At 40.8% G+C, this 22,058-nt stretch overlaps 1 protein-coding gene across 1 annotated transcript; it reads right to left on the bottom strand.

Annotated features, from left to right (window-relative positions):
• Window positions 1-668: 668 nt before the first annotated feature.
• Window positions 669-21,817, bottom strand: LOC139444789 (enolase-phosphatase E1-like). Its single transcript, XM_071225742.1, has 11 exons — window positions 21,696-21,817; window positions 19,363-19,524; window positions 18,781-18,906; window positions 17,170-17,307; window positions 16,840-16,968; window positions 15,752-15,880; window positions 13,152-15,115; window positions 11,958-12,131; window positions 11,159-11,308; window positions 10,924-11,027; window positions 669-7,887 (listed from the first exon to the last, which is right to left on the bottom strand). Exons 1-11 carry the CDS (start codon window positions 21,716-21,718, stop codon window positions 7,810-7,812), a joined length of 3,177 nt encoding a protein of 1,058 aa, XP_071081843.1. The 5' UTR covers window positions 21,719-21,817; the 3' UTR covers window positions 669-7,809.
• Window positions 21,818-22,058: the final 241 nt, after the last annotated feature.

Below are 22,058 nucleotides of genomic sequence, written 5' to 3'. Positions count from 1 at the left end.
TGGCGTGCAAACTTTGGGCGCCAGAATGTTGTCTCGGTAGAACTGTCTAGTGACCCTTCCATGGACAATGTGCAGTGATGCAGGTCTCAGACGTTTAACACTTCCGTGAAACCCACGAAAACGGGTATGGTGCTGACAAACCTAGAAACATAATCGGATCGAACCGGGATTCGAACCCACAATCATAGGTTTCGCGGCGCCTTAGACGACTGGGCCACCCTTGGCCCCCATTTCATTATAGACCAACACAAACATCTGTCATGTTGACATTCGCATGACGTACGTTAGGAAGCCTCGAGACACGCCAGTCTCAGAATAAATCTGGCCTCATCTGAAAACAGACCACCAGCATTCCCCAAGTGCCCATTTGGTTAGAATGTGTCGATTGGTTAATTTTTGAACAAGTTTTGTTTAACACCGCAATATTCCAGCTATATGACGGCAATCTGTAAATAATCTAGTCTGTACCAGACAATCCAGTGATTGACATCATGAGCATCGATCCACACAATTGGGATATGATGACATTTATCAAGCAGGTCAACGAGCTTGACCACCGGATCGACTCTTACGATAAGCATGGGTTGCTGAGGACCTATTCTACCCCGGATCTTCACAGGTATTATAAATATGAAACAAAAAAGACATGAAAATTGTACATATTTAATCATAGATTTCAATAAATGCTTATTTACATTACTCTCTAAAAGCGTGTATGTGAAAACAGGACACTGTACAAAACAGGCACACCACAACATCATCACAATAATGCATTAAGAGAAAAGGAACTAGATGAGTATATAAGTGAGTATGATTTTACCCCGCTTTTAGCAATATTCCAGCAATATCACTGGGGGGAAACCAGAAATGGGCTTCACACATTGTACCTATGTCGGGAATTGAACCCGGTTCTTCGGGGTGATGAGGGAACCCTTTAACCACTAGGCTACTGCCCCAGAAGTTGATGAAAAACTTAATAACTCCTAATCAAATTGAAAATGAAATCACTTCATACCTGATGAACATGCCTGATTTTCGTACATTCTGTCTTATAATAAATTACCGGTTCCTCAATAATGTTCACATTAATTCTATATATATTTGGAAAAAAATGGAACTCATTTTTTCATGCTTCCAACCCCCTATAGTTGTGATAAATTTGGGTGACCCCACTCTTTCGCTGTGCCATATGTTCATGACACCCTTAATCTCATAGCATCCCACACACCCCTCAGAATTTACCAGTTCCTAATCCTAAAACATTTCTTTAATAAGAATCAGTGGTACCTTAAAATATCTCAAAATAATTAAGCTGAGGTTGTTTCCTTTCAGTTTAACAGACACACCAGGCACTTAAAATCATAAACTGTGTCCCTGACTGTTTGTGTGACAATAAATAGATAAAACAATATTTCAAGGCATATTCACCACTGGCACATCCTCTCTTCAGATGTGACAACAGTACTAACCATCTACAAAACAGATATATACTGAGGAGCAAAAGAAATTATACCACTCACTTGATTTTATCATGCTTGATTTTCACTTGAAAGTATCTTAAGTCAAGTATTTCTATAAATTTCAAAGTCTAGTCTTTGAAAATCAATAAATTTGCTTTTTTCAGCACAAATGTACATCATTTCATGTGCTTGCAAATTCATTTCTTACCCCAGTCTTCATTAAACCAATCTATTTTTACACCAATGTTTACACAGCCACAGATGAGTTTCTACAAACTGTTGCAGAATTGAGTGTCAATCATATTTAACAACAGTTCTTTCAATATTAAAGTACATAAAAAACAATTTCAGAATAATTTCTGTTGCCCCTCAGTTTATAAAAGCTGCACTAAATGCATAAGAAAGTGCAGTATACTACTCAAAAGAAATTAAAGAACACCCAATTCTTTCCTATTACTATAGTTAATTTGTCATGATATGACATTACCTTTAGTAACATGCAAGAATTGAGTGTTCTCTGACTTCTTTTAAGTAGTATACATGTATTTCAACTTACCGATCAACTCAAACAGAATCAAACAAATATAATTAAGGGAACATGTTACAACCATAACCATTTTCAAAAGAGAGAGACACTTGTAACGTTGGTCCCAGTCCAGTAACAGCTTGATGATTGTTAGTGTTCTTTCATGACACATTTAGCAATATATTAGCTATATGACAACGACATGAAAATGATTGAGTCTGGACTAGACAATTCAGTGATTGGCATAATGAGCATCGATCTATGCAATTAGAATATGATGGCATGCATCAACCAAGTGAGCGGGTCTGAAAACCCGATCCCGTTAGTTACCTCTTACGACAAGTATGGGTTGCTGAAGAGAAATTCTAACCGGATCTTCAAGGGGTTGATAACTGTCTCAGAATGAATCAGCAAGTAGTAAAAAAGTCATTTTAATTAATGGGAGGGGATGTTTTCATCCTGATTTTAATGATGTTCATGTTACAATAAGCAACCTCAAGTGTATGAGATGGGTAACAGTAACAGTATTTCTGTTATCTCACATTGTGTCAGCTAATTTGGGAGGAAAGTCTAAAACTGATTCACATCAATTTGCAATGATGCATCAGTATGGCGCTGAGAACAAGATTCACAATAAGTTTAAACTGATGCACGTCAATTTGCAATGATGCATCAGTATGGCGCTGAGAACAAGATTCACAATAAGTTTAAACAGATGCACGTCAATTTGCAATGATACATCAGTATGGCGCTGAGAACAAGATTCACAATAAGTTTAAACTGATGCATGTCAATTTGCAATGATGCATCAGTATGGCACTGAAAACAAGATTCACAATAAGTTTAAACTGATTCACGTCAATTTGAAATAACGCATCAGTATTGCGTTGAGTACAAGATTTAATAGGTTTAAACTGATGCACATCAATTTGAAATGATCTGACTGATCTCAGCATTAATAGTGGTACTTGTGTGTCACTTCTGGTCAGGTAAGACAGAGATACCATGTAGAAAGTCTGTATTCGATTCCATACCGGTTCCTTGATCAAAATTATTTCTTAAGTCCACAATTGACTATGGTAGCAAGTGGTACACATTGTACCTACACTGTTCTGGTATATACATTTCCAAATTCTTGATGGAAGTATGTCCATGCATTGTAAAGAAACACAAGTGTATCAAACAATCTGGTGCCTTGATCAGGTAATTCACAGACAGAACAGAACTCTACAAATCTGCTCACCTTTCCTTGATGGACCAACTGAACTTTAACAAATAGTGAACACCTCATGATTGCCTTGTGAATATTGACACTAATCAAGCTCAATGAGTGAGTGAGTGAGTTGGGTTTAATGCTGCTTTGAACAGTATTCCAGTTACATCATGGCTCATCTGCTTAATGAGGGAGCAAAAGCCTGAAGTGATGCAGGTTTTACATGTTGACCACTTCGGTGAAACGAGCACGGGTATGGTGCTGACAAACCTAGAAACATAATCAGGGAACAGAATTCAAACCCACAATCATAGGTTTCTGGCGTGTCAAAGGAACGCAACTCTGCACAGCAAATCGCAGCACCTTAAATTGCGGCACCTTTGAACCAGATTAAGTCCACAAAGGCAAGGGGAGTTTCCAGTCAGGATGCAATGGTTGCTGTATGGGCATGTGGAACCAAGCTTCCACCCCATTTGCCTTTTTCACAACATCCGGACCATTGTAACTCCCACCGGTTTTCCCATTTTAGTGAGTGAGTGAGTGAGTTGGGATTAACGCCGCTTTTAACATTATTCCAGTTATATCGCGGCATGTCAGCTTAATGTGAGAGGAAAGCCCGAAGTAATGTAGGTCTCAGACGTTTACCACTTCGCTGAAACCCACGAGCACGGGTATGGTGCTGACAAACCAAGAAACATAATCGGGGTGAACCGTGATTTGAACCCACGATCATGGGTTTCTGGCTTGCCCAAGGGACGCAACTCTGCACAGAGAATCGCGGCGCCTTAGACGACTGGGCCACCAGTGCCCCCTTTAGATTTCGAATTTCAAAAACTCTTGCATGGTTGGAGATGCATGATCAGAACACCTGTACAGAAATGCAAGTGGATGATGCTGAAACATTACTAAAGCTGACAACAATGATCTTTAAAAAATTCAATTCAACGTTTGCTAGGCTGAAATGTTCATGAACCCCCCTCATATCCAAAAAAGATGTAACATGCAATGAAACCCTGTCTGTCCAGATTACCAAATCAGACAAACATGTAAGTATTAGTGTCCCTTGAATTATTCATAAACATTCCCCACATCAATCATCTGGAGTCATCGGGGAGTCATCCTACAGTTTTTAAGCATATTGGCAAGTGTTTATCAAGAAGATTTTTACACTACTAAATTGAACAGCTGTTGTCTTTCAAAACATAATGCAACAAACACATTTGAATATCCAAAATGCCTTGGCAAGTGAAACTGTTTGGCCAATCAGAAGATCAGACGATACAAGAAATCAGACATTCCTGCAGACACTGGAGTTAAGTTAAGTGGTACTCTGGATGCCGCAGTGCAGTAAGCTGGATGTCATGCCATGTGTATCTGGTAAGCAGATGCCAAGCCCTGTCAAGTGGTATTCTGGATGCCGCAGTGCAGTAAGCTGGATGTCATGCCATGTGTATCTGTTAAGCAGATGCCAAGCCCTGTCAAGTGGTATTCTGGATGCCGCAGTGCAGTAAGCTGGATGTCATGCCATGTGTATCTGTTAAGCAGATGCCAAGCCCTGTCAAGTGGTATTCTGGATGCCGCAGTGCAGTAAGCTGGATGTCATGACATGATTATCTGGTGCGCAGATGCCAATATTGCAATGCAGAAATTTTTTCTTCTTTTTTTTTTTTCTTGCAAAGAGTGATAAATCAATACAATATTAAGCCCTAAGTTTATAAGAATGCAAGGTCAGGCATTCTGTGTAAAATTGTCAGTTGTTCACACTGATATGATGCAAGAGTTCTTAAATTGGATACCAAGACAAACTAAAAGGGATGCCAGTAACCTTGAGATGGGGGATTGACACCTTGAGAACAGGCCAGGCCATACAAGATCTCCAGTGCGTCCATCACAATCATATTTAATTACACTGGCATTAACCAGAGAGCGTTAACATAAGGACTAGATTCAGTTGTCACCAATTTTGCCATGCTGGACAATACAATGCAGTAACAAAATGTAATTCATCATATCACATCAATAATAACAATACTATACAGAATATTCTTGGGAAGAAAATATCCTTTTTAATGCCAATCTTAACTACCATCTAAAATTTGTTAATTTCAAATCATAACATGGATAAATTATCGCATTAAACATGCCTAAAACAATAATCGCAATCACAATAGCACTCTTAAAAATGGATCTTTTCCTACAAACATGTTTCTGTTTCAACATACTGCACCTGACAAGGACATGTAATACTGATACGTCGTCATCTATCACAAATATTGATAATCTTTCTAGTCTACCATAATGGGACAAAAAATCTTACAAGAAAAAATTGTGAACAATCACCTTTTCAGTCTATGTACAAAAAAATGAAACTTACAATACATGAAAATGTTAAACCATTTCTACATGATGAGTGAGTGGGTGAGTGAGTGAGTTGGGTTTAACGCCGCTTTAAACAGTATTCCAGTGATATCACGGTGTGTCAGCTTAATGCGAGAGGAAAGCCCCAAGTGATGCAGGTCTTAGACGTTTACCACTTCGGTGAAACACACGAGCATGGGTATGGTGCTGACAAACCTAGGAACATAATCGGGGCTTGAATTGTAGACTCAAGAGACAATTACCATGATTAAACAATAGTAGTTTTGGTTGTCACTTCAACTAAAACGATTAATTTGTGTGGTGTGAGTGAAATGGGATTAACGCCGCTTTTAACAGTATTCCAGATATTTCACGGCGTGTCAGTTTTATGTGGGAGGAAAGCCCCAAGTGATGTAGGTCTTAGACGTTTACCCCTTCGTTGAAACCCATGAGCACGGGTATGGTGCTGACAAACCTAGAAACATAATCGGGGCGAACCAGGATTCGAACCCACAATCATAGGTTTCTGGCGTACCCAAGGGACGCAACTCTGCACAGCGAATCGCGGCACCTTAGACGACTGGGCCACCCGTGTCCCCTTTCTTGGAGTGACTTTAATTATGCTGTAATGGAGGTTATTTGACTGAAGTGGGCAGTGCTGGAGAAACAGGTACATTTTCTTACACTCAGCAATCAGGACCAATGCTGGTCACCCTATAGCATATCTAACCATCCTCTAGCTGGGTCATTGCCGCTGTACTGGGCTTGTAATACAAACAGTATGAAAAACAACCCCCTACATTAGGCAGGAAAACACCAGTTCAACATTAAATAGGACATCACCCCACACACCACAAAGGGACATAACTGTCTCTACACTGCCCACAACAGTTTGTCCTATCACGAAACTTATCTTTAAAACAGACTTTCCAACAGAAGCTGCATTATTCTACAGTTCTGTCACAACAACAGTGTACCACATATATTCAGACCATACTTGCCAGTCTGCCTGCAAGTATTTCTCTAAAGTCAATGCATGAGTACCAGATATTTCATGGGAAAATAAGCAATAATGATACACTTTGTTGCGATATGATAAGTATCTTACACTACAGAATCTGATTCAGGTGAGGTGAAATGGGGTTTACATCATGTTCCAAGGTTATTGTATGTATGTAGCAACGTGGCATCTGATTCAAAAATGCGCAGCACTCGGTGGGAATGACTAGTGACCAAAAACATATCAATAATATAAAATAATTAACATCTTAGGTAATCTAACTCAGGAAAAATATTTTACAATTCATTGTCAAAACCAAAAAGCATGCACTCTTTACATATTTATGTGCAGCCAGACACATCTTCACTGTACAGTATTCCTATCATCAGGGTTAGAAATTATTTTATATTTTCATGAGTCCGTAAAAATGATTTGCTGCTTGGATCTGATCTGCCAAATAGATATAGTTATAGTCCACAAGGAAATGTCACTAATCCTTCCTGAACCTCTCTAAACTCAGACTAGTAGACTTGTGATAATTTCGAACCCTGATCATGGCAGAATGGATCTCAATGCACTGAATACCAATGAATGATTACAGTCTTAGTTTGAAAACATCCACCACGGAAGCAGTGATCAAAGTGAGTGAGTTGGGCTTAGCATTCTCGTGTACACTGTTCCAGTTATACCACGGCATGTCAGTTTAATGTGGAAGGAATGAAAAAAGTGATACAGGTCTCAGACATTTACTATTTTGGTTAAACTACTATTTGGGGGAAAAGACAACTTACTTCAGCATATCATATACTCTAATTACAACCAGAAAAATAACTCCTGCCATGCTTTCATATGAATGAGCAGCCATTATAAACTGCATTCATAAACTATGTTTGAGAATTGTATCAAAGTAATAAACAAATAATCATCTCTCCATAATTCAAAGATTATTAACATCAGTATCAACCAACTTATTGATGAAAGTCAAAGCAGAGTTAAAAAAATAACCAGGAAAGTCGAGGGGTTCTCATTGTATCCCAAACGTTAAAGTTACCGATGAAGAGTGTCCTTCATTTCACATACAACCGCAGCAAGCTTCAAGGTCCTTAGGACAGTACTTGATATCCGAACTGCCACGTGTATTGACATCAGTAGTGCTTTTCTGCATTGTATGTAGAGGCTGACAAACTGACAGACATGTTATTGTTGACAGGGTCTGACTGGGTTCCATGATGTAGCACTTGTTGATGTAGTCTCAGTCAAGGCCGAGCTGGGCACTGTTGTCACACAGCCATTGGTGGTAGTCGTTCAGCTTGTGGTCACTCGGCTTCACCTGAAACAGAGCTCTTGTTTAGAGACATGCTGAAAAACCATGTGCCCCTTTAAAGACACATGAACACAACAGAGAAAACATTAGTGCGAACACTATGTTGCTCACCAAGTTCATTCACAGTGAACTGAGTGTTAAATGAGAGAGTCTTTAGCCACAATGTACAGAAAGGGTGGCTGTTCATGCTCATGTTCTCCTGAAACCTATGTATTTCAAGGTCTCCTACATTTATTTGACTTTCAAAAAGAAATTTTGTTGTTGTGTCATTCTTTCTTCGTCTTTGCATCAGGTGATAAATAAGGCAAAAAGTGAGCAAGGCTCACTAATATCCCAACCTGACTCCAACATATTTCTAAGTTCAAATTATGCAAAAATATATATTGTCTAAACAAATTCACATATCAAAATCACACTTTGCACTGCACCTCATCTATTAGTATGGAAACCGATCCCTAAATTTGAAAAGAATCCATGCAATAGTTTTCAAGTTATAGGCCGCACAAATGTTAATGTAAAAACAATTCTAAATAAAAGAATAAAAATAGCTGTAAAGAAAATCCAAATATTGAAATCAAACTTCGCACTACATCTATCCTAAGGGTATAGAAAGTGTTCACCCAGTTTGAAATTATGAATATCACCTGGGAGTCATCGTCAATACTTTATGGTTTTCTACACAAGGTGTTCCTCCCTCACCAGTTATACATACAGTGGGTATGTCATGTAATGGTCATGTGTTTCTATTTCTCTAGGAAGACATTTTTAACCCTACTCTGTGAAACAAACATTTGTGATCCGTACCATTCCCTGAGCTGGGATTGGCCAGTCCAGAATCTACTTTGTCAAAACATTTTTCAACTGTCAAAAAGATCTAGCACTTTATAGCTCACATCATTTCCACACATATTTATGTGAACTTGTTTTGGAACCTCTTGGCAAATTCCAATCAGCATCAGTTTTTTCTGTCCTTTCTTACTGGATTGTTCTGAAAACTTGTTAGTTTCCTTCTTGCCAGAACCAGGCCATGATTTGTTGGATAAACAAGGCGACTAATGTATGAGAAACTTCTAGGTTGAGGGTATAATAAAATCCTGCATTTGTGTCGCATTGCTATCTTATTTACATGTCAAGGCAGACAGAGACGGGGAGAGGGAGAGGGGGAGGGACAGGAAGCAGGGAGATAGGGAAGAGAGAGACAGGGAAGGAGGAAAAGGAACAGGGAAATACTGAAGGAGGGAGGAAGGGGAGACAGGGATGGAGTGGAACCGGGAGAGATGGAGGAGACAGCAAAGGAAGAAGGGAGGGGAGATAGGCAGCCAGAGGCAGGAGGAGGCAGGGGTTGAAAATTTATGGCAAATGTTACTTGACCAAGAGCAAGTATGACAAACATTCTTACATGACCTATTTTAAAATGTACTTGCGCAAAATTAAAGCTAATAAACTCTATAAAATGTTACATCTACAGAGTTGAGAATCAGAGATACAGTATTCCCTCGCTATTGTGACCCAAAAAACATTAACAGCTGATCACCGTGAGAACGTAACACTGTATCTAGTCAACAGATCTGATCTGAAGTACGGAATTTAACCCCATTTTAATACTATTTGGTTATAAAAGGTTTTCACTGTATATCTGGACTAATGTTTGTAATTTATTTTATCTATTTTAATCAAAATTTCATTAAATATTTGCTTACATTCATTTTCGCGTGTGTGAAGTGATCTTTATTTACAGCAGCCACTGTCAGAATACCGCTATTGACACCTTGAAATGAACTTAAGTTGCCAGAGAACGGATACATATATCATAAATGCAATATTTTTATTATAATTTTTAACATATTGTAAAATAACACAATATTGGAAAATATTGCTCCTGATAAAATAATAATTTTAGATACAATTTCTTTCAAACATTTCAGCAAAGGGAGAGATACGGAAAGAGGGAGGGGAAAGGAAGGGTGGAAAGACAGAAGGAGGGGGGAGAAAGACAGGGAAGGAGGGGTGACAGAGACAGAAGGGGGGAGGGAGACAGGGGAGGAGGGGAGAGGGAGACGGAAGGAGGGAGAGGGAGACAGGGAAGGAGGGGGAGAGAGAGACAGAAGGGGGAAAAAGGGAGATGGAAGGGGGGAATGGGAGACAAGGAAGGAGGGGGGGAAACAGGGAAGGAGGGGAGAGGGAGACAGGGAAGGAGGGGGAGAGGGAGACAGGGAAGGGGGGAGAGGGAGATGGAAGGGGAGGGAGACAGGGAAGGAGGGGAGAGGGAGACAGGGAAGAAGGGGGAGAGGGAGACAGGGAAGGGGAAAGTGGGAGATGGAAGGGGGGAGGGAGACAGGGAAGGAGGGGAGAGGGAGACAGGGAAGGAGGGGGAGAGGGAGATGGAAGGGGGAGGGAGACAGGGAAGGGGGGAGGGAGACAGGGAAGGAGGGGAGAGGGAGACGGGGAAGGAGGGGAGAGGGAGACAGGGAAGGGGGGAGAGGGAGATGGAAGGGGGGAGGGAGACAGGGAAGGAGGGGAGAGGGAGACGGAAGGAGGGGGAGGAGACAGGGAAGGAGAGGGAGAAAGACAAGGAAGGAAGGGAGACGGAAGGAGGGGGAGAAGGAGACAGGGAAGGAGAGGGAGAAAGACAAGGAAGGAAGGGAGACGGAAGGAGGGGGAGAAGGAGACAGGGAAGGAGAGGGAGAAAGACAAGGAAGGAAGGGAGACGGAAGGAGGGGGAGAAGGAGACAGGGAAGGAGAGGGAGAAAGACAAGGAAGGAAGGGAGACGGAAGGAGGGGGAGAGGGAGACAGTGAAGGAGAGGGAGAAAGACAAGGAAGGAAGGAGAGGGAGACAGGGATGGAAGGAGACAGGGAAGGAGGGGAGAGGGAGACAGGAGGGGAATGGGGAGCAAGACAAGAGCGGAGAATGACAGGGAAGGAGAGGGACAGGGGAGAGAGGGAGGAGACAGGGAGGGGGGAGAAATACAGTTGAAGGAGGGGCTCTTCTGTACTGGGTTTCTGGGCCCTGAATGTCAACCAACTCCTGTGATACTGCTCACCTGTTTCCACTCATTGACACAAAATATCCTGTAACTGTCGTTGCCGTACTTCCCAATTCCATGCAGTTCTATGGGGTAGGACCAGTTAAGAGTCAGGTACTCGTCTGAAAGCAATACATCCACAGTCAATAAATACCACACATCCTTTTTCACATAATATTGATTATAAGATTTTAATTCAAATACTGATGAAAAATTGGGCAATTATATTTTAAGATTTTTTATATGAACAAACCTGAGAACTTGATGATGGTCGCAGCTCTCTTCTCATGGAGGCCCAGGGGTTGCATCAGTCGGGCAATGACATCAGGGTCGGCATTCCGGGCTGCGTCAGCTGTTGGCCACTTGTTGAAGAATTTCCATAACAACGGAATGGCATTTTTACCTGAGGTAGACAACACTGACTTTATGACACACTTGGAGCAGCACATGAACAAACACTATTTACAAGTCACATGAAACAGCATTCTAAGCAGACTAATTTTCAAAAAGATCTAATAACTGGTTTAAAAATACCCAAATTAACCCAACAGACTGGGCCTAACCATGCTAACAGAGTAAATTTATATTGAATATTCAAAGGTAGATGTCAATATCTGGAGTGCTGAAAATTAATCCTTCATTCAAGCTTAACAACATTTCAAATTGTAGACTCAAGGGACAATTACCATGATTAAACAATAGTAGTTTTGGTTGTCGCTTCAACTAAAATGATTAATTTGTGTGGTGTGAGTGAGTTGGGATTATTTGGGGGGTATTCTATGCAAATACGCTGCTTACGTGTAGCTCTGGGTGCAACTTGGTTTTCATGTCAACATGCACCAGCAGCGATTGAAATTGGCACTAGTCCTACAGCCCTTGCCGAACTGCCCAATAGTTGAGGTATCATAAGGACTAGTAGAAAAATTTAAGGGTTTTGCTACATTTTGTCATTTTAAGGTCCAGTAGACTACGTATATTTGTTTCTATCGCTGACCTGGTGCAAGGTAAATCAAGTTCCTTAAATCCAGCCCTGACAGCTGGGACTGACTCACCATTGGTTTTGTTGAGGAAGATGGTGGCCACAAGTAGCTTCCATGGGTCATGAAACAGACTCTCCTGCACCAGGTGGAAGGGGGACTTTGGGGGTGTCCACGGCTGCTCTCGGGGGAGGGTGGGGCGCCGTAGGGGTGGGGCTTTACCATCACTTGGGAAATACTTGCTAGGCACTGGTAGAAGAAAATTTGCATGTAAATGTGTTTAGCTTTCCTTTCTTCATTCTCAACTATCCACAGTACAAATCTGGGTCTATTGAGATGTAAAGAGCACAGCAATAGTGAGACCCCTCTAGGCCTAACTGAACACAAGCATGCAGTTTACGATGTCAAAAAGCGTGTCTACCACTGCTGTGAAAACACAATGATTCCTGAATCAGTGCTACTTCAACTATGTACTATGCAAATATTGCCACGTTAAATCATGTACATTAAACGTAAGAAAATGAAAAACATTTTATGTTTACTTGTCCGACATGTCCGTTATATAAATACAAGAAGAATACATATCTTCGAGGAGTTACAGATCATCTATGTTTAAGTACCATTCTTCATATGTTCAACAGTGAAGTTGAAACTTGAAATGGGCATGGTGTTGGGGGCATATCTATATTTTAGCTTAATGTTAAGGAAAGGTTGGATAGAAAGACATCAGAAGCATTTGAGCACTAATTATTGGTCTCCTTATCGTATATACATACAAAATGTGGATGTTGGCACGGTTTTAATCTAATACATTATCATTGTGTTGTTCGTACCAGTACATAATAGAGGTGCTATGGACTGTGTGTATTGATATGTATGTTTGTTATCATTTATAGGGACACAGTTGGCACCAATATTTGGTTTTGCAATAACACAATGCCTTAAGTGAACTATGGGCTGGCTGAATAAAGGTTGATTGATTGATTGATTGATTGATTGATTGATTGATTGATTGATTGATTGACTGGCTGATTGATTGATTGATTGATTCTTTAAGTGAACTATGAACTGGATGGCCTACATTCTGATTGATTGATTGATTGATTGATTGATTGATTGATTGATTGATTGATTGATTGATTGACTGGCTGATTGATTGATTGATTCTTTAAGTGAACTATGAACTGGATGGCCTACATTCTGATTGATTGATTGATTGATTGATTGATTGATTGATTGATTGATTGATTGATTGATTGATTGCCTTACCAGGTGACCAGTTCTGTGTTGATAGTGCCTGTCGTTCCTGCTCTGGCTGTAGACTCTGCCGTCTCACTTTCTCTACGGTTTCCTCCTCCTCTGTCCCACCCCAGCTCACCTTCCGTTTCCGCATCCGTGACGTGCGGCGACTCACCTCGGACGGCCGTGAGCGCAACCTTACCCGACACAGAGCCATTGGATCAACAGACTCGTGTTTGTCCAATTCTGGAAGAGTCACATTCTCATTTTCGTCCACATGATCAGAATCTGCCTGCAGGACTCCTGAATCGACACACGGAACTCTTGCTTCCACAGAGTACTCTACACATGGAATTTCGGTATTCTCTGGACTCCTACAGGGAAGTCTTGTTTCATCACCTTTTGTTGCCTCAACTAACCTGTCCTCAGCACTCTTACTTCTACCACTCACCAAATTTCCCCCATTACACAAAATCTTGTTGATGTCATGATATATGTGTTTAGTCCTGTCACTATTTAATTTAATATGATCAACATTTACACTGTCTTTTACATCTTTGGATTTGTCTAATTCACTCGTTTCTAATGTGGTCACTGGGGATGTCTTCTTTGGTTTGGAAGGATGACGTTGTCGCTTCTTCGACAACTGATCTTCCTTCAATGGCAAAAAGTGAAGTGAAGCTAAACCATCAGAATCTGATTCCTCCTTGTCATACTTATTAAAAGATGACACACCATATGAATCCCTCTGAAAAAATTCCGAAGCAATTTTATCAAGAATAGGTTCACTTCTTGCTCCAGAAGATATCACCCTGTTTTTGATATTTATCTGAGGCAGAATTTCCCCATTCTCGCCCTCACTCACATGTGATTCCAGATGAGAGTCCGAGTGTTCATCTTCTCCACTGCCACTGATTGTGTCTTGAGCATTTGCCATGTCCAGCCCATGCTGCTCCTCCAGGTGGGGCTCATCATGTTCACTGATCAACCTCAACTCATCATACTCATTGTACTGCAGTGCCCGTTCCTCCTCATCCTCTGAGTCCTCATCCTTCGAGTACTCATCCTTCAAGTCCTCATCCTTCAGGTCCTCATCCTTCAAGTCCTCATCCTTCGAGTCCTCATCCTTCAAGTCCTCATCCTTCGAGGCCTTCTCAATGCCCCTAACCTCCAAATTCTCATTCTCATTCTCATTCTCACTTCCCACCTCCTCCTCGGAACTTTCATCTTCTGGTCGGGAATACAACTCCTCCTTCTCTTCCTCAGATTCATCACCCACTTCCATTTCCTCCGTAATTTCGTGACTCAGATCAGCACTGTCCGATGTTATCACAGCCTTCTGTGGTTCTTCAGCACTATCTTCATCATCAGAATCATCTCCATCTTCATCCTCACTGGATCCACTGTAGCCTGCTGCAGTGTCATCCTCCTTACCAGGATCCACATTCATACCTGTGCCCACCCGACTTTCCAAATCTTTGTCCCATGACCCCGAGTCTGTCACTTGCACATACCTGTAGTCCTCTGCTGACTCAGCAGGTTTCACTATCACAGATTGCTCCTCGTTGTCTGATATGTCAGATACATCATCTTCAACTTCCGGCTCCTCTACCACAAGCTTCTTCTTTACCAGAGCCATCTTCCTCTCCTCTCTCTCCCTCCTCCTTCGCTCCTTTAGATCATCCTGTCGACGTTTGGTGGGTGTGGAAAAATTCATCTTGACAACTAATTTTTGTGCCAAGGTCCTATTGTCTTTTTTCGGGGAAAATTTGACAGGGGATTTTTTCTTCGGGCTTTCTGATTTTTGTTTCAATATGTTCTTCTTTGTTCGTTTTGATTTTGTGCTCTTGATGATTTTGGAAGTTACGTCTCCTACAGCTTTGGCTTTGTTTTTAATCTTGGCAAAGTCAAAGTCGTCAACGCTTATCTCAAGACCCTGCTGGTGGATATACAAGGCTATGTCAGTCTTTGAACGGAACTTTTTACCATCAGGACTGAAAAAGAGGATTTAGCACCATATTATTTTCACTTGCATTTTCATAATTCTTTTATACGAATATGTAGGGAATTAGAGTCAGCTGGGTTAACGCCGCTTTGAACAGTATTCCAGTTATATCACGGCATGTCAGCTTTGACCTTTGACAAAAACCTTTCCAAAAGTGGGACCTGTCCTAGAGTTTAATGATTTATATACTAATATTTATTCAGAAAGTTTAACCAAATTGTTTAGGCGATATTTTTCAATCTCTTTTCATGCATGTGACCTTTTCATGCATGTGCCAAAAAGATTCCCTATAGAGCCATCTGGAAGACGTCCACGGAAGAAGAATATCTTATGTCAATAATCTTTGTGTAGAATGACAACATAACATTCTTGGTGGTGGTCAAATTTCAACAAAACTTAACACTGTCCCATTTCACACAGCTGCTAATTATAACAAACAAGTATGAAAATATCCCCAAATCCTCTTATGATAGAATGGTTCTGTGAAAGAAACACTCATACAAATATCCATATGATAAACAGAACCAATAGTGCGTACACCAATGATTCAAAAAGTGAATTACAGAAGACTGTGTTCATTGCTTGGTATCCTTTTTTGCCATACAAAAAACAAAGCCAGTTTTACCTGTAGATGTAACAGTCAAACTTGCCGGCGGACTTGCCACTGAGTCTCTGCACCACCCTCTTGGACCAGCCATTGGGAAGCAGCTGCTCCTCCTCACGTGTATTGCTGCCCTCGTACGTGTGGTCACCTCTGGAACAGACAGGCAGACTAGGGCTGGGACGGGTAACTCGGGTACTCGGGTTGGGTGGGTACTGAGCAGGATCCGGGTACGAACTGGACTACTCGGACCCGTGGTTAGTCACATGATATATTGTTTAACGGCAAAAAATATCTAGAACTCTATGGTTACACTACAAGTCACTAATGTTCGCATTTCTTTCTGCCTATGCACCATTCCTTTTGACCTTTATACGTTTGAATAAAGATAAAATTTCAGTCAGCTTCCGTGTATGCATGACCAGATCATTTCATATTTGTATCTAAATACAATTTACCAGGGGTCAAACTATTCCCAATCGGACATTTTGAACCCAACTCTTGAGACCTGTAGCGGGTACCCGGGTAGGGTCGGGTAATAGCGGGGTGGATACCCGGGTAGTACATTTGGACTAGTCCCAGGCCTAAGGCAGACTGTTTCTATATCTCAGTCAGTAGTGAGTGAGTGAGCAAGAGAGACAGTGATAGAGAGAGAGAGAGTGTTTGGTTTGATGCCGCTTTTAAAAGTATTCCAGTTATATCACAGCATCAGCTAATGTTGAAGTTAAGTCCAAAGGGATGCAGGTCTCAGATGTTTATCACTTCGGTGAAACATACAAGCATGGGTATTGTGCTGACAAACCTAGAAATATAATCGGTGTAGGCTGGGTTTCGAACCCACGATCAGGTTTCTGGAATAGACAGGCAGACTGTTAAGTCGCATATAGCAAAAACATATTCCAGTCATATCATGACAGTCTCGAATCCCAATGAGACAAGCATAGGTATTGGGAAAATATTCCCATAAGAAATTCTGCCTAGTCAAATCAATGTGTTTACATCGGGCCAAGAACACCTGCAATGCATCAATAGGTCATTCAAGCATTACCCTCCTAGCTCACACTGCAGTGTCCACTAGCACCAACTCTTCTCACTGCCATCCACTGACTAACCTGGCAGATAGCGGTGACGTCTCCTCTGAGTCCGAGTGCTGCTGTGGAGGTGGAGTTTGTACGGGTGTAATCACCACCTCCTTCCTAGATCGAGGCTGTCGTGCGACCTTCACCTTGGTGGCGGACCGTCTGGAAAGCATGGCCATCAACATTAACCAGATATAATCTACATCATAATTCAACAGATATTCAGATGTCCTGGATGAAAGGTTATCTTGGATTAAAAGTTGTTTCTTAACTGTAAGTAATAGTGTCACTTGCTGACTCAGATAGGCACAGAAGCCAAGGATAATTTTTCCAGCCAAAACCATTAGTTGTTTTCAAGAATACCTTGCTTCTCCTGATCTCTGTGATCTTTCAGCTGACAAATCTGATGAGAAGTTGAAGTCATCAGGTGAGACATCAAGTTGGTTGCTGCTAATGAACATAGCCAGCTCTGCTTTAGTGCGAAATTTTCGCCCCTCAGGACTGCAAGGAAATGTAAGCCAACAGGTTATCAGACGTTCTTTAAATGACATACAATTCTAAACATGATAAACCATGATAAACTGTTTCTGTCAAAATGTCACTATTTTTTTAAAAAGTACTTAATCAAAAAATCAATTTAACAAAATATCACTACATGATCAGGTTTAAAACAAATATATAGGTGGGCAGACAACAATATTATAAAATAAATATGAATGGAAACTGAAGCACATGGTATATCCAACAATCATATTATAGAATCGGGGAATAGATTGAACTGCATCATGATCAGTTTCTCAGTTGGACACCATGTGTCGTTGTAAGATTAACAAGAGTTTGCCACTAACGTGGCTATATCCCCAGCCCCTGTTGCAGAATTTATGACATAATTAAATCTAAACAAACCCTAACCTTTTTTAACCGAGGTGGAACTTGTCATGGAAATTGTAAAAATAGAAGAGTTTGGAACCTAAGTCCATCTTGCTGCCATGGAAACGTAAAACAATAAAAAATTCTAAAATTTCTAAATAGCAAAAGGCACTAGTTCAGCATGTACCTGACAGACCTGCAAAGTTTGATGAAACAATATTGAACGGTTTATGAGTTATGCTCCAGAAACGAACCCTACCCTCGCAGAACCTAAGTCCATCTTGTTGCCATGGAAACGTAAAAAATAAAAATTTCTAAAATTTCTAAATAGCAAAAGGCACCAGTTCAGCATGTACCTGACAGACCTGCAAAGTTTGATGAAACAATATTGAACGGTTTATGAGTTATGCTCCAGAAACGAACCCTACCCTCGCAGAACCTAAGTCCATCTTGTTGCCATGGAAACGTAAAAAATAAAAATTTCTAAAATTTCTAAATAGCAAAAGGCACCAGTTCAGCATGTACCTGACAGACCTGCAAAGTTTGATGAAACAATATTGAACGGTTTATGAGTTATGCTCCAGAAACGAACCCTACCCTCGCAGAACCTAAGTCCATCTTGTTGCCATGGAAACGTAAAGAAATTAAAATTTCTAAAATTTCTAAATAGCAAAAGGCACCAGTTCAGCATGTACCTGACAGACCTGCAAAGTTTGATGAAAAAATATTGAACGGTTTATGAGTTATGCTCCGGAAAACGAACCAAAAATTCTAAAATTTCTAAATAGCAAAAGGCACCAGTTCAGCATGTACCTGACAGACCTCCAAAGTTTCATGAAAAAATATTGAACGGTTTATGAGTTATACTCAGGAAACAAACCCTACCCTCACAGAACCTAAGTCCATCTTGTTGCCATGGAAATGTAAAAAATAAACATTTCTAAAATTTCTAAATAGCAAAAAGCACCAGTTCAGCATGTACCTGACAGACCTGCAAAGTTTGATAAAAAAATATTGAACGTTTTATGAGTTATGCTCCGGAAACGAAACATGAGACAGATGGACTTTGCTGGGCGGGGGATAATAACTCCAGATGTGACGCACCTGTAAATGTAGACGTCAGTTCTTCCAACTGTCTTCCCACCCTGCCGTCGGACAACTCTCTTCTTCCAGCCATTGTGAAGGGAGCGCTCCTCACAGGTGGCACTGGAGTTGTAGGTGTGGTCAGTACTGAAACAAGTAGCAGCCATTGTCATACTGACTAGTCAATCATGCTATAATCAATCATGATATATTTTCCTGATGACGGGTTACATCACAGTGGAGGGTGGGGCATGTTTACCTGACAAGGGGGTACATCACAGTAGAGGGTGGGGCATGTTTACCTGACAAGGGGGTACATCACAGTAGAGGGTGGGGCGTGTTTACCTGACAAGGGGGTACATCACAGTGGAGGGTGGGGCGTGTTTACCTGACAAGGCGGTACATCACAGTGGAGGGTGGGGCATGTTTACCTGACAAGGGGGTATATCACAGTGGAGGGTGGGACGTGTTTACCTGACAAGGGGGTACATCACAGTGGAGGGTGGGGAGTGTTTACCTGACAAGGGGGTACATCACAGTGGAGGGTGGGACGTGTTTACCGGACAAGGGGGTACATCACAGTGGAGGGTGGGGCGTGTTTACCTGACATGAGGGTACATCACAGCGGAGGAGCTTGGTATCGGTGGGGGTGGTGATGGGAGATGAGAGTTTTCCATCTCTGCAACCACTGGGCCATGATGTGAGGTGATGCTATCTTCCTCCTCTTCCTCAACAGTCACTTCCTCCACTTGGGACATCACGACACTGAAAGGAACACAAGGACATCATCACAATAACAACATCGAATGCAAGACAAAAGGACATCAAAATCTTGTGGAAATCAATTTGTGGACATAATACTGGCACGGTGAAGCAATATGAACACACAAAGACACACTGAAATGAATGTGAGGATATCTCCAGCTTTTGACAAGTTTAAAAGTTTTGTGGACCACATCAAGATGTCTTGAGCATGAATATATTCATTTTGCATGCTTAGTAATTCAGTAGGTAAAATAATACGATTTATCATATAATGGGTAGGTTTCTCAGCAGGATAAAGACAACGGATAGAAATGATATCCGTTGGGATCATATGCCGATAGAGATGTAACTATCAATGGTCAAATAGGGACTACTTTCAGTGTTTACAAACACACGTCGCTCTGTTATTCGGCAATTGAGTTAGAATTAACCATCTGGAATCCGGAGAAACTATGGGGATAATTGCTTTCATCATCAAAAGAACAGTCTGATATACTGAAAATCAGTGTCTAACTGTGATGTAGCTTAGGCATTTTATAAGTTTTGGCAACTTGGAGATATATATTTCAAAACAATTTTGCAAGGGCCAAGCGGAATCAGTACCCATATATCTGTGCTTGTAGACCTCTGCGGCTTGGAACCTTTTCCACAAATTAAAATAGTTGGATTTGGGCAAAATATATTAGAATTGTTACCTTGTTTCATTTTGTCGCTGTGTGTACATCTGACTGAACTTCTTAACATTATGACAGGACAGGCCGACTGTCAACAACGTCTGATCGTGACCGTGATGTCTCATAGACTAGGGTTAGAGTAGCTTCCCTTTGACAAAGGGCAGTTACTCTAGCCGACAGGCCAATCGACTGACGCGAATGGCAAGTAAAACCAATTGTTGTTTTGCGTATATGTTGTTTCGCCACTGTATAAGAAACAGATTTCAGTTGGAACTATATTGGCTACTGTCACTGCCGCACTGACACATCACTTACCCTGTGACATAATAAATATTGATGCGCACATTCCAGGAAAACTCACAATGTTTCGGTAATGTTTGTGAGAGATGGAAATCGATTTTCAAGCACAGAATTGAAGAATGACATTATATGATAAAGAGGTTATCAAGCTTGTGTATTTGGGGGTGGTAAGTATCCTGTATTAGGAATAAACACTTTTTATTCCTAATACAGGATATTTAGGATATTTAGGATATTTATCATCCCCAAACACACTCGCGTGATAACCTCTATATATATGTTCCTTATGCATCAATACATAAAAAATGATGGTTGGTTCTTTATTATTATACCACAGTTGAAGACTAAAATGTACAACTTGGATATCATTAATATTTGTAGAAAGCCCATTACGCTGATCCAAAATGTGTTTTATTCTCCCTTGTTTTCGATCAAGGGGTCATTGTTGGTAGGGTACAACAGATATGTACCCCAGGAACGTTTATACAGAAATGTACCCTAGCTAAAATCAGAGTACAGAACAGAACCGGTTAGGTGCACTGCATAATGGAGTCATCCTAGGGTACCATTCTGTATTCTGATATTGATTTGGGGACATTTCTGTATACAGAAACATACCTAGGGTACATATCTGTGCTGATGACCCCCTCAGACACATTTTGCATGGTTAACTGTGAGTGAGTGATAGGATGAGTTTATGTAATACACCTTTAAACATGATAAGGTTGAGTGGTACCATACTAGCAGTTACTGACAGCCAAGCTACAAACTCTATGGAATTGTACCATAACCATTTTAATGCAGTAGTTTCTACCACTGTAGGAGCCCTAACTGCAAGTAATGTAAACATGTCATTGCCGAGATAGCTTAACAGTACACATTCACTGAATCTCTCTGGTGTTTCTCTGTTAACCACAGATTGATGGACGGATATCACTAGAAATTTGCATGTTTAGATAAATCCTCATTCTCTCACTACACTCAGCGACTCTCCTGACTTCATGACTAAATTATAAAATACACTTAAGTTAATTTAAGCCTCGTAATCCCTCAATGGTGCTTGTATATCAATCTTGAAGGGCAAATTAGCAATGACAGGCTAAACCAGAGAAAAAATATATTGACTGATCACATTTCAGATTAGCCTTAGAATTACCCGCACTGCGACCCTGCCATTTGACAAAGGCATACACTCACTCTGTATCAGTATACGCGTCCATTGTCTTGTAACTACAGATGCATTGTAAAACCTTAGTGTTATCTATGTGGTTTAAAAACAGTAATCAAAGCAACAACATGACAGGTTTCTAGCCCGCTCATTCGCCATTGCTCAACAGCTAGCTGAATATACAGACTTGAGTACGGAAAGAACCATTTGTTATCAAGGTCTACAATAAGAGTAAAAGAATTCTCTTCTATATTGTGGCCTATATTCTTTAATGCAAGAGGCAAAAGTATACTTCGACAGGTTAAAGCGTTCTGTTAGTGATCATCTATTTATTTTGGTTTCTCTTTTCGTTTTTATTTCCATTTTTCACTTTTGTAAGACCGATATTTTCT

The sequence above is a fragment of the Haliotis cracherodii genome, unplaced genomic scaffold (assembly GCF_022045235.1).
Source record: "Haliotis cracherodii isolate W230 unplaced genomic scaffold, xgHalCrac1.p SCAF_6, whole genome shotgun sequence".
NCBI classification, from domain to species: Eukaryota; Metazoa; Mollusca; class Gastropoda; order Lepetellida; family Haliotidae; genus Haliotis; species Haliotis cracherodii.
Note: the sequence above shows the minus strand (reverse complement) of the source record. Positions and strands in the feature narration are given on the sequence as shown.